This window comes from Schistocerca cancellata, chromosome 6 (genome assembly GCF_023864275.1).
Source record: "Schistocerca cancellata isolate TAMUIC-IGC-003103 chromosome 6, iqSchCanc2.1, whole genome shotgun sequence".
Classification (NCBI taxonomy): Eukaryota; Metazoa; Arthropoda; class Insecta; order Orthoptera; family Acrididae; genus Schistocerca; species Schistocerca cancellata.
In genome coordinates, this window is record NC_064631.1 from 713,159,239 (window position 1) to 713,173,351 (window position 14,113).

At 39.3% G+C, this 14,113-nt stretch overlaps 1 protein-coding gene across 1 annotated transcript in view; it reads left to right on the forward strand.

Annotated features, from left to right (window-relative positions):
- LOC126190947 (chitin synthase chs-2-like) overlaps positions 1–10,826 on the forward strand; it is a 252,167-nt gene extending 241,341 nt beyond the window's left edge. Inside the window, exons 21-22 of the mRNA XM_049931591.1 lie at positions 9,866–10,088; positions 10,211–10,826. Coding sequence (XP_049787548.1) covers positions 9,866–10,088; positions 10,211–10,506 — 519 coding nt within the window. The 3' untranslated portion in view covers positions 10,507–10,826. The remainder of the gene's footprint in view (positions 1–9,865; positions 10,089–10,210) is intronic.
- Positions 10,827–14,113: the final 3,287 nt, after the last annotated feature.

The following is a 14,113-nucleotide window of genomic DNA, read 5'->3' on the forward strand; positions in this document are numbered from 1 at the left end:
TAAGAATGTTACACTTGTACTTATCTTACTGTAGTTTTCCTGTAGCCCTGCAGCAAAAAATCATTGAGATGGGATGAAACTGCTGCTTTCCTCTTACTCAGTATACAACGGTTTGATGGAGGAACAACTGAATCTCACACTGGAATGATGAAACAGTTTTTATTTAAGTTTTTATGTGAACTGCAGAACTACTCATGACACTCATATTGCTTAATCAATGCCTCCCAAGGCAAACAAACAGAATTCTGCAAGTGCTGACTTATCAGTGGTAAATGTTATCCTTAGTTCAGTTGCAGTTGCAGTTATGGTTGGACAATCCAGTACAGTGGTTTGCCCAGCTTGGGTGACAATTTGTCTTGGCCCATATTATTGCAGATGAAACTAAATGAAATTATGTGGTGGAAGCAAATGGCTATGGAAATACAAAACATCCTTGTTTACCCCCCCCCCCCCCCCCCTTCTGCTCCTCACAAGTATTGATAAATACACCTCTATCAAAGAAATGATTGCAACATATTTGTAACAGTCATAAGCAGAGTGACACAAATATTTTTCTGTGCTGAAGAACTTGATGACTGCACACCATACCAAATAATTTGAATCTTCACACACTGACAGGCAATGCAGTGAATGATAATGTGTTATGGAATATATGGATGCCATGCTTGGCTGTGCATGTACAGAAAATATTCACAGTTTGCACTAGTGATTGACGCTTTTGCTGAAATTGATGATAAAATGATCACATCTTTCTCATCTTTGAAGCCACTGTAGAACAGCACTAGCAACACTTAGTGGAAATTTTCTCATGCTTAGAACAGCATGGTGTGGTGTTAAATACTGCCAAGTGTATTTTGGTAAATCACAGATTACACTCTTCTACCATCAAATTTTGTCATACGGGTCACTGCCACTACCTGAGAAAGGCGTTACAGTTATCTCTGCCAGGACAGTGACTCCTCTGTAGGTGCTGCAAATCCAAACTGCTTAGTTATCTCATAAATTCGCAGCCCTACAAATCCAGTGCTCCATCTGTGTGTCACAACTGCAATACTCTTCCAGCAGAAACAAGATTTCAACACTGAAACAGCTTAGTATATAGACAAACTCTGCAACTGCCTGGCAAATTCTTCATTCACACAACAAAAAATAGCACTGAAGCATCAGATTTAGCACAACATCTGTACTTGCAGATTCATAATCTCTGCCCTGCTGTTCTAAAAGATGACCATTCTTTTTCTACAATTTGCATTCCTGCAAACAGGCTTTCGTCTGACAATATTCCATTCAGAACTCTCTCCAACTACCATACAGTGGACCATACACAGTAGCTGCCCACCATGATTGAAAATTTGTTGTTGAGATCAATGGCTCTTCTGTCATGATATCCATAAACAGATTTAAGCCAGACTTCATCTGTGCTGAGATTTTAGCTGGTTTAGAGACAGCAGCTAAGGCTGCAATACTACCTACATGCAATTCCATGCACTAAGTCACCAGATGCACCCAGCCTTCTGCCATTACAGACTGAGCCTCTGGTTAAATTTTCAGGCACCACTTGTTCTAGGCCATTGCATATGCTTCAGTGTCAAATAATGTTCAGACTTGGGGGGTGGGAGGGGGGGGGGTAAAGTGATTTGGGCAATAAAGATGTCTGCTACATTTTATGTGCCTTGTAGATTTGTTGATTATTGATTTTGTCTCTGGCCTTCAAACGAATGATGTTTTTGGCAGTTTGACAGTTACATGCTGTAATTTGCCTTTATATGTTCTGCTGAATAAATAGTAGTTTCACATAACAAATTATTTACTAGCATCTCTTTATTTAAGTACACAGAAGCACACACTTGGTGCTAAGAGGATAGAGACAGCTTATCTTCCAACATGTTCCACTGCTAGAATTCCTTAATTAAACGTAACCTCTGGTAGCATAAGCAAATTCCTCAATTTCTGAATGCTGATTGAAGTATACCATCCGTAGGCTAATTCCTTATTTTAAGAGGCCACCATAGTAGTAGTGAAGACAGTTAATTCTGCTGTTTATGGAGGGTGGCCTTCCCCATGAACCATGGACCTTGTCGTTGGTAGGGAGGCCTGCGTGCCTCAGCGATACATATGGCCGTACAATAGGTGCAACTACAATGGAGGGGTATCTGTTGAGAGGCCAGACAAACATGTGGTTCCTGAAGAGGGGCAGCAGCCTTTTCAGTAGTTGCAGGGGCAACAGTCTGGATGATTGACTGACCTGGCCTTGCAACATTAACCAAAACAGCCTTGCTGTGCTGGTACTGCGAACGGCTGAAAGCAAAGGGAAACTACAGCCGTAATTTTTCCCGAGGGCATGCAGCTTTACTGTATGGATAAATGATGATGGCGTCCTCTTGGGTAAAATATTCCGGAGGTAAAATAGTCCCCCATTTGGATCTCCGGGCGGGGACTACTCAGGAGGATGTTGTTATCAGGAGAAAGAAAACGCATTCTACGGATCGGAACGTGAAGTATCAGATCCCTTAATCGGACAGGCAGATTAGAAAATTTAAAAAGGGAAATGGATAGGTTAAAGTTAGATATAGTAGGAATTAGTGAAGTTCGGTGGCAGGAGGAACAAGACTTTAGGTCAGGTGAATACAGGGTTATAAACACAAAATCAAATAGGGGTAATGCAGGAATAGGTTTAATAATGAATAAAAAAAATAGGAGTGTGGGTAAGCTACTACAAACAGCATAGTGAACGCAGTATTGTGGCCAAGATAGACATGAAGCCCACGCCTACTACAGTAGTACAAGTTTATATGCCAACTAGCTCTGCAGATGATGAAGAAATTGAAGAAATGTATGATGAGGTAAAATAAATTATTCAGGTGGTGAAGGGAGACGAAAATTTAATAGTCATGGGTGACTGGAATTTGAGAGTAGGAAAAGGGAGAGAAGGAAACATAGTAGGTGAATATGGATTGGGGCTAAGAAATGAAAGAGGAAGCCGCCTGATAGAATTTTACACAGAGCACAACTTAATCATAGCTAACACTTGGTTCAAGAATCATGAAAGAAGGTTGTATACATTGAAGAATCCTGGAGATACTAGAAGGTATCAGATAGATTATATAATGGTAAGACATAGATTTAGAAACCAGATTTTAAATTGTAAGACGTTTCCAGGGGCAGATGTGGACTCTGACCACAATCTATTGGTTATGAACTGTAGATTAAAACTGAAGAAAATGCAAAAAGGTGGGAATTTAAGGAGATGGGACCTGGATAAACTGAAAGAACCAGAGGTTGTACAGAGTTTCAGGGAGAGCATAAGGGAACAATTGACAGGAATGGGGGAAAGAAGTATAGTAGAAGAAGAATGGGTAGCACTGAGGGATGAAATAGTGAAGGCAGCAGAGGATCAAGTAGGTAAAAAGACGAGGGCTAGTAGAACTCCTTGGGTAACAGAAGAAATGTTGAACTTAATTGACGAAAGGAGAAAATATAAAAATGGAGTAAATGAAGCAGGTAAAAAGGAATATAGACGTCTCAAAATGAGATCGACAGGAAGTGCAAAATGGCTAAGCAGGGATGGCTAGAGGACAAATGTAAGGATGTAGAGGCTTATATCAAAAGGGGTATGATAGATACTGCTTACAGGAAAATTAAAGAGACCTTTGGAGATAAGAGGATCACTTGTATGAATATCAAGAGCTCAGATGGAAACCCAGTTCTAAGCAAAGAAGGGAAAGCAGAAAGGTGGAAGGAGTATATAGAGGGTCTATACAAGGGTGATGTACTTGACGACAATATTATGGAAATGGAAGAGGATGTAGATGAAGATGAAATGGGAGATATGATACTGCGTGAAGAGTTTGACAGAGCACTGGAAGACCTGAGTCGAAACAAGGCCCCGGGAGTAGACAACATTCCATTGGAACTACTGATGGCCTTGGGAGAGCCAGTCCTGTCAAAACTCTACCATCTGGAGAGCAAGATGTATGAGACAGGCAAAATACCCTCAGACTTCAAGAAGAATATAATAATTCCAGTCCCAAAGAAAGCAGGTGTTGACAAATGTGAAAATTACCAAACTATCAGTTTAATAAGTCACAGCTGCAAAATACTAATGCGAATTCTTTACAGACGAATGGAAAAACTGGTAGAAGCTGACCTTGGGGAAGATCAGTTTGGATTCCGTAGAAATATTGGAACATGTGAGGCAATACTGACCTTACGACTTATCTTAGAAGAAAGATTAAGGAAAGGCAAACCTAGGTTTTTAGCATTTGTAGACTTAGAGAAAGCTTTTGACAATGTTTACTGGAATACTCTCTTTCAAATTCTAAAGGTGGCAGGGGTAAAATACAGGAAGCAAAAGGCTATTTACAAATTTGTACAGAAACCAGATGGCAGTTATAAGAGTCGAGGGACATGAAAGGGAAGCCGTGGTTGGGAAGGGAGTGAGACAGGGTTGTAGCCTCTCCCTGATGTTATTAAATCTGTATATTGAGCAAGCAGTAAAGGAAACAAAAGAAAAATTTGGAGTAGGTATTAAAATCCATGGAGAGGAAATAAAATCTTTGAGGTTCGCCGATGACATTGTAATTCTATCAGAGACAGCAAAGGACTTGGAAGAGCAGTTGAATGGAATGGAGAGTGTCTTGAAAGGAGGATATAAGATGAACATCAACAAAAGCAAAACCAGGATAATGGAATGTAGTCGAACTAAGTCGGGTGATGCTGAGGGAATTAGATTAGGAAATGAGACACTTAAAGTAGTAAAAGAATTTTGCTATTTGGGGAGCAAAATAACTGATGATGGTCGAAGTAGAGAAGATATAAAATGTAGACTGGCAATGGCGAGGAAAGCGTTTCTGAAGACAAGAAATTTGTTAACATCGAGTATAGATTTAAGTGTCAGCAAGTCTTTTCTGAAAGTATTTGTATGGAGTGTAGCCATGTATGGAAGTGAAACATGGGCGATAAATAGTTTAGACAAGAAGAGAATAGAAGCTTTCGAAATGTGGTGCTACAGAAGAATGCTGAAGATTAGATGGGTAGATCACATAACTAATGATGAAGTATTGAACAGAATTGGGGAGAAGAGGAGTATGCGGCACAACTTGACAAAAAGAAGGGACCGGTTAGTAGGACATGTTCTGAGGCATCAAGGAATCACTAGTTTAGTATTGGAGGGCAGCATGGAGGGTAAAAGTCATAGAGGGAGACCAAGAGATGAATACACTAAGCAGATTCAGAAGGATGTGGGTTGCAGTAAGTACTGGGAGATGAAGAAGCTTGCACAGGATAGGGTAGCATTGAGAGCTGCATCGAACCAGTCTCAGGACTGAAGACCACAACAACATGGAGGGTGGAAAATCATATGTTTAATATGTTATTTAAATCTAGTGGTGAAAGAAAATAAAAAATATTTTATCCAAGGGCATCATTACCAGAATTATTTTTCCGAAATACCCCTTTTTGTATTATTAGTTCTGGTTCTCACTCTTGTAAAATTACTTACTGTCCTCTAAAGACTGTGATCACTCATTTCATATTTTTTATTCTTTGTCCTTCAAGATGTTTTTTAAAATTTCACAGGATCAAGGTACAAGTACTCTGTTCTGATTCTCTGTTTCTAATTTTAGTTTGTTTTATCTGGTGATTCTACACTTTGAGAAGGAAGTAACACATTTATTTTGTAGCCGAGTTTGAGAAGATATTTGTTTCCCCTTGTTTCTCTACACTAACCCTCGAGTGGGTGCACCATTTTTCATAACATGAGTGGGTGCTTGGTGGACTCTGTACAGATGTAAACAATAGTCATCTATATGTTACCAAGATAAACATGTTGGAGCAAAATCACAGTTTAATCTTAGTTTAATTGAACAGTGATAAAATAAACTTATATTATATGAGATAGATCACCGTTTCATTAATCAATAATAAAATAAACTTTCATCAGATCACTCTGTTGTCATGTACAAGTGTTACTCCTCACTAATGATCCACCCAAAGCATCAAACAGCACAGTTGCATCAGATCCCTTCCAAGTACTTATTTGGTGACTACTTAACTCGTAGATAGGTGCTTCATCTGGAATTGTGCTGTAGTTCAGAATCTGGGTCACTTTCGTGCACTGGTCATAAATTTTTTCTCACCTAGCTCACTGTTTATTGTATAGTTCTGCTGCTCACTTGGAGGTATGACAACACAACTTATAATAAGCTGAAACAGTAATGATGGTGTAGGTATGGGCTCTGAAAAACTACAACGGAATGATACAAGACAATGTTTTTTTTGTGATCGGTGCACTTTATACATAGGTACGCCCTTTTGAGGGTTAATTAAATAACATACGCTTTCTTCAAGATGGGCTATACACAACTCCTATCACTCTCAAAACATTCTGCACCATGTTGTTGTGGTCTTCAGTCCTGAGACTGGTTTGATGCAGCTCTCCATGCTACCCTATCCTGCGCAAGCTTCTTCATCTCCCAGTACTTACAGCAACCCACATCCTTCTGAATCTGCTTAGTGTATTCATCTCTTGGTCTCCCTCTACGATTTTTACCCTCCACGCTATCCTCCACTGCTAAATTTGCGATCCCTTGATGCCTCAGAACATGTCTTACTAACTGATCCCTTTGCTTTGTCAAGTTGTGCCACAAACTCCTCTTCTCCCCAATTCCATTCAATACTTCATCATTAGTTATGTGATCTACCCATCTAATCTTCAGCATTCTTCTGTAGCACCACATTTCGAAAGCTTCTACGAGGGTTGTTTTTTAAGTAAGGGCCGTTTTTATTATTTAAAAAAGATAGAAATACTTTTGTAAAAAAACTTTTATTTTCTGATTCTACACCTTTTTACCTATTTTTCTACATAGTTGCCTTGTTTATTTAAGTACTTGTCATACCGTACAACTAAGTTTTTAATTCCCGCTTCAAAGAATTCGGCCGCTTGCTCCAACAGCCAAGAGTTCACGGCCGCTTTCACTTCATTGAAGCGCTGCCCGCCAAGATGGTTTTTCAGGTACTGGAAAAGGTGAAAATCGCTAGGAGCAAGGTCAGGTCTGTATGGTGCATGGTCCAAAACTTCCCAGCCAAAAGAATCAATCAAGTCCCGAGTCTTTTGAGAGGTGTGAGGCCTAGTGTTATCGTGCAGGAGCAAAACTCCTTTTGTCAGCGTGCCGCACCTTTTGTTTTGAATTGCGCTGCGGAGCTTCTTTAGAGTTGCACACTAGGCATCTGAGTTGATTGTTGTTCCTCGTGGCATAAAGTCCACTAGCAAAACACCGTGCTGGTCCCAGAACACAGTTGCCATAATCTTGTGCTTTGACAGCGTCTGTTTGGCTTTGACCTTGACGGGTGAGGTTGTGTGTCGCCATTCCATCGATTGTCGCTTGCTTTCGGGAGTGATATGGGATACCCATGTTTCATCTCCAGTGACAATTTGACTCAACATGTCATCCCCTTCTTCCTCGTAACGAATCAAAAAGTCCAATGAAGTGGCAAATCTCTTCCCTTTGTGGTCCTCTATGAGGAGTCTGGGTACCCACCTAGAACACAGTTTCTTAAAGTTTAGGTTTTCAGACACAATTTTGTACAAAACCAGTCTTGAAACTTGTGGAAATTCCAAAGAAAGAGTGGAAATTGTGGATCTTCTGTCCTCACGAATCTTTGTTTCGACTGCAGCCACCAAATCATCAGTGATCACAGAGGGCCGGCCTGAGCATTCTTCATCATGGACGTTTTGACGGCCATTTTTAAACTCTCCAACCCATTGACGCACTTTATCTTCACTCATTGCATTCAGGCCATAAACTTCTGTTAACTGACGATGAATTTCTGCAGCTGATAGGCCTCTCGCGGTCAAAAAACTTATCACTGACCATATCTCACACGCGGTGGCTGATTCAATAATCGTAAACATTATAAAGTAGCACAGCGATGCATACACGTCAGCTACAGAGCTGCAACTTGCATCAGTGTGAATGGGAAGGATGCCGGCAAGTGGTGCGGTGGGTTGTTGTGGCGTCCGCGCGAACTACGGGACTATACGTACGAATGGCCCTTACTTAAAAAACGACCCTCGTATTCTCTTCTTGTCCAAACTATTTATCGTCCATGTTTCACTTCCATACATGGTACACTCCATACAAATACTTTCAGAAACGACTTCCTGACACTTAAATCTATACTTGATGTTAACAAATTTCTCTTCTTCAGAAACGATTACCTTGCCATTGCCAGTCTACATTTTATATCTTCTCTACTTTGACCATCATCAGTTATTTTGCTCCCCAAATAGCGAAACTCCTTTACTACTTTAAGTGTCTCATTTCCTAATCTAATTCCCTCAGCATCACCCGACTTAGTTCGACTACATTCCATTATCCTGGTTTTGCTTTTGTTGATGTTCATCTTATATCCTCCTTTCAAGACACTGTCCATTCCATTCAACTGCTCTTCTAAGTCCTTTGCTGTCTCCAATAGAATTACAATGTCATCGGTGAACCTCAAAGTTTTTATTTCTTCTCCATGGATTTTAATACCTACTCCGAATTTTTCTTTTGTTTCCTTTACTGCTTGCTCAATATACAGATTGAATAACATCGGGGAGAGGCTACAACCCTGTCTCACTCCCTTCCCAACCACGGCTTCCCTTTCATGCTCCTCGGCTCTTATAACTGCCATCTGGTTTCTGTACAAGTTGTAAATAGCCTTTCGCTCCCTGTATTTTACCCCTGCCACCTTTAGAATTTGAAAGAGAGTATTCCAGTAAACATTGTCAAAAGCTTTCTCTAAGTCTACAAATGCTAGAAACGTAGGTTTGCCTTTCCTTAATCTTTCTTCTAAGATAAGTCGTAAGGTCAGTATTGCCTCACGTGTTCCAATATTTCTACGTAATCCAAACTGATCTTCCCCGAGGTCGGCTTCTACCAGTTTTTCCATTCGGCTGTAAAGAATTCGCATTAGTATTTTGCAGCTGTGACTTATTAAACTGATAGTTTGGTAATTTTCACATCAGTCAACACCTGCTTTCTTTGGGATTGGAATTATTATATTCTTCTTGAAGTCTGAGGGTATTTTGCCTGTCTCATACATCTTGCTCTCCAGATGGTAGAGTTTTATCAGGACTGGCTCTCCCAAGGCCGTCAGTAGTTCTAATGGAATGTTGTCTACTCCTGGGGCCTTGTTTCGACTCAAGTCTTTCAGTGCTCTGTCAAACTCTTCACGCAGTATCGTATCTCCCATTTCATCTTCATCTACATCCTCTTCCATTTCCATAATATTGTCGTCAAGGACATCACCCTTGTATAGACCCTCTATATACTCCTTCCACCTTTCTGCAGCCGGCCGGTGTGGCTGAACTGTTCTAGGCGCTTGAGTCTGGAACCGCGCGACTGCTACGGTCGCAGGTTCGAATCCTGCCTCGGGCATGGATGGGTGTGATGTCCTTAGGTTAGTTAGGTTTAAGTAGTTCTAAGTTCTAGGGGACTGATGACCACTGATGTTGAGTCCCATAGTGCTCAGAGCCATTTGACCCATTTTTTGATCTTTCTGCTTTCCTTTCTTTGCTTAGTTCTGGGTTTCCATCTGCACCATGGTTTAAATTATTTCATTCATGTGTCATCCAAGCTATATTAGCTACTACTGTTTCAGTTAGTTGGTGTTATTTCTTATATCATTTTTCCTACCTCAATGTACCTGTTCTTCTCTATAATTGCTCTATCCAATTTGGCAGAGACTTCTGTACCAAACCAGCTTGCCTTATACTTGTTACTGTCTAGCACACAACAGAAGCCATGCCAAAATTAAGTCATAATTACTTCTCATCATAGATTTTGCTGTAATAAGAACATGTTTGTGAATTTGTTTACAGGATAATGATCAAGAAGATGAAGAAGCCCTTAGGAAAGAGATCATAGCTGTAGTTTCACATATGCAACAGATGCCACCGGAAGCTGATGAAGAACAAGATAAAAGGAAACCATCACAGAGAAAATTGACGTGTTTGATATCTTCTCCACAAGCACCTAAGAGTGTAAATTTAGCTAATAATTTCAAAGTCAGCATACAACAATTTATGAATGATGGAGAGCGTGGTAAATAACTTACTGTCACACTTTGCAAATTTACACTGCAATGAACTTACACAGTTAAATATTTTTAGCTAATTGATAATTACAGTTGAATTAAATTTGTATTATTTCTGTTCCTTTGACAGGTATTGACCATTTCAGTCACCGTTATAGTCTCAGGAAGAGAACAGCATCACACTTAATGAACATGCACAGAAGGACAACTATAGAAAGGCGAAATTCTAAGGCACTGGCTGCAAATAACAAGATGTCGACAACCTATCCTCATTTGACATCACCAGCACACACAGAAATTACTAATGATGGTCATGTGAATGCAGGATTTGATGGTTTTTCAGAGGATATAGGAATAAATAGGAGACCTTCTCAGAAAAGAAAGAGTATAGTTACTTTTGCAGATACCGATGTTAAATATAGTTGACAGATCTGAGAATTATTTATTCATTAAAAACCATTGCTTTAATGGTTAATTATTTGTAAAGAACAGTGAAAAAAGCTATAACAACATTGAATACTACTCTGTAAATAAAATTTCATTGCTGGTCCTAGGTAGTAACACCAGTACATTTCAGGTATCATAACAACACTACAACAAATGTACCAAACCTAACTGCCTTCCAGATGATATTTCTGTGATTTAGAATAAAAAAGTATGCATTATTTTTTACTGTAAAATCTTTGTTCAATATTTATGTGAACAGGATTAAAATAAGAAAAACTTATGCTTCTACAAAAAATGGATTGGAGTAAAATAATAAATTATTATTCACTTATATGTGGGTTGATGCTGAATTTCACACTTCCACAATCATGAAAGGCTGCTTGTTTTTTCTTACACTTTCTTAGATGGAGAGATATTTGAAGTAAGTGACTAAAATTGCCTTTAGTTTTGGTCAGTAATTTATTGATCACTTTGGCTACTTTAAGTATATTTGATCAATTTTTGAAAGACCACTCTTAATTTGTAACAACATATCCAAATATAATTATCTTGTATCATGTGAAATGTCAAATTTCAAAGGAAGAGTCCTGTATTTATAACAACAGTTCACTGTCATCATCATCATCATTTTCCTTTCAAGGATTAGTCCATTACCTGTTCCAGACTCAGAAACAAATAAAACCATTCCCATCTTCTTTGAGGTCTTCCGATGTCTCTTTTTCCAATTTTCTTGGCATTTTTTTGAGGTGTTGCCTCCAAACTTCACAATATTTTTGAATTTTTTCATTCGTGTTGAAAATATTTAATTGTGTTCTAAAATCTTCATTTCTAATCATGTCTCTTCTTGTGCAGCCCTTTGTTTTCCTTGGGAACTTCATCTCTGTTGTTTCTTTGACCCAGCTTTTGTTTCTGTAGGATAACACAGGAACTGCCAACACTTTACAGATTTTCATGATGGTCTCTTTTTGCTCTTTATGGTCCAACGTTCTCCTATGGTACCACAGACAGGCACTCATAACAAGAGTTACGACAGTAAACTGATGTGAAAGGTAGTTCTTTCCATTATTCTGAAAATAGATGTTATGACTAGTCTCTTACTCTTATCTTTTCTCAGTTATCAAGAAGTAGAGAAAATAGAAATCATTCTACATTTTGTGACAATGTTCAATTTTTGCTATGTGCATTACAACTGTATGCCATTTACAATACCAAAAACATCTGTAGCAAGGATTTACAACATCCCTGCTGCAGATAATGCAATTTGGAAGAGAGCCTCTTAATTATGATTTTGTGTACTACAAAGACAAAAATAAAACCTGGAGACTGATGTGGATATTAATCCAGAAACCTATTTACTGTTCAGAAACACTAGTTGATGAGGCTTATTTTAAATCTTATTTACAAAATAAGTGATGTTAAATCTATCTCTCTGCCTCATATTATATTTCAATTGTGTGATTTATGATTAAGTGGTTCTCATGACTGATATCAAAAATGATTTCACAAACAAATAAACAGTGGAACTTTCCAAGCTGAAACAACAATTACAAAAATGGTAAAGGAAAGTTCTTGAAGGAATACAAATAAGGAAAGGAGTAGAGGTAACAATTTACCTTATATTTGAGTGGTCAATAAACACATAAACAAAACTGAAAGTGTTGCTAAGTTTTCTAAGTTTTCAGACAGGTAATGGGGGGAGGGGGGTGGGGGTGGAGGGAGGGAAATGTGTGTGTGTGTGTGTGTGTGTGTGTGTGTGTGTGTGTGTCTATTCATTGTTAGCTCTGGTGTATGACATTCAGTGGCAAAGGCTGATGAGGCTATTTGTAATGACTGCTACAAAAGCACTCAAACAACTTTCAGTATGTTTCATTAATACCTTGCCTGGATGTACTTATTACTGATATAAATCCAAAGAAATCTCTTAAAAAGCTCTTAATATTGAACCACCACACTTTGGAATAATGACATGGCAATATGGCCTGCATTCAGAGGTAAGCAAATCCTCAAACAGATGACAACTGAGGACATAAAATTGCAAAACTGCACACAAATATTTTTATTCGATTCTTGGTTCTTGCTGCCTTTTTCTTGTTATATGATGCAAGGTACCGATATGCCAACTCTACGCACAAACCATCCAGTAAGGCTTTTCATAAAATTGATCAGGACACTCTTCTTGTTTGTGAAGTTGGTGGACCATATGCTTCTAGGCAAAAATAATTATTAATACTAGTATTGTAAATAGCACTGTTTCCGAGCTACCCCAAGACTTAGCAGTTGTTTTCAGTTTCCTTTTCCTGGGAAAAAGCAACATATCAGATTCATAATATTCTGTGTTTGGTGAAAATAAGGCATATTTCATGCACAAATGTTGCACATAACATTGTAGATTGATTATTTTGACATCTGTCTCATTAACCTCGCCTGTATCTTGAATGTTACACTTTTTATTTTAGACACACCAAGAGACTTGCTTAACTAAACAGTTTCATTTTTTTGTTTTATCATATTTAAGATAAACATTTGATGTGCAACCGGTCAAAACTACGAAATGTGCACATTGCCAATGGATGTGGAATACATGAATGTGTTAAATGAATGGATGTAGTTGGGACAGGGTACAATTGCTAGGTGCAAGTGGAGATGTTAGACGTGCACAGGACAGGGGGAGGAGTGAGTGGGGCAGGGGCTGCTAAAAGGAGAGAAGTAGAGGAGTAGAGAGAATGACTGGGGCTGCATTCGTGGAATAGAAGGCTGTGTAGTGCTGGAGTGGTAGCAGGAAAGGGGGTAAGTGAGTGAAGGACAGGAACTGACAAAAGTTCTCGTAACCCCCCTGGCCTCCATTTTTGTTAATCCTTGCCCTCCCCTGCTCTCACTCCAGCACTGCACAGCCTTCTATTCTACAAATGGACCCACAGTCTTTTCCTCTACTTCTCCCATTTTCTGCCCCCCCCCCCCCTCCCCCACCCTGCCCCTTCCCCATCTAACATCCTGACCGCACCTAGCTCCTTTACCCTGTCCCCACCATGTTCCTTCATGCTCCTGAAAACAACACTTTACTGACTCCCAATCCTACCCTATTTCCCTCCCCCTCCCTCCCACCCCCAGCCAACTCCTCACCCTCCACCACTCAGACTGCTTCTCCTATCATGTTCAGTTGCTTGCAGTCTGGCCTCAATAGCCAGAGATAATGGTCGTGTGTGTGTGTGAATTGTGCTTGCATGAATGTGTATGTGTTGTTTACTTCAGAATGTGTATGTGTTGCCTACTTTAGAAGACTTTTTGATCAAAAGCTCTCATGTTTAGTTGTCTTTTCATTGTCCCTGTCTGTGACTCATGACCTCCTCTATATGATGAATAGCAGTCTATCCTTTTAAAAAATGCAGAAACATAATAGATGAAATGATTCCATCTTGCTATGTCACAACGTGCCCCACTATCATAGACCGTTCTTCATATTATCTCATAGGTAGCAGTTGGAACAGGCCTAGTCCATGACTGGAGTTTGTGTTTGTGTTTAGTGACAAAAGGAGCTGTGATGCACTATTGAAATTCAGTTAAACACATATTTTCAAAAGTAATGTTC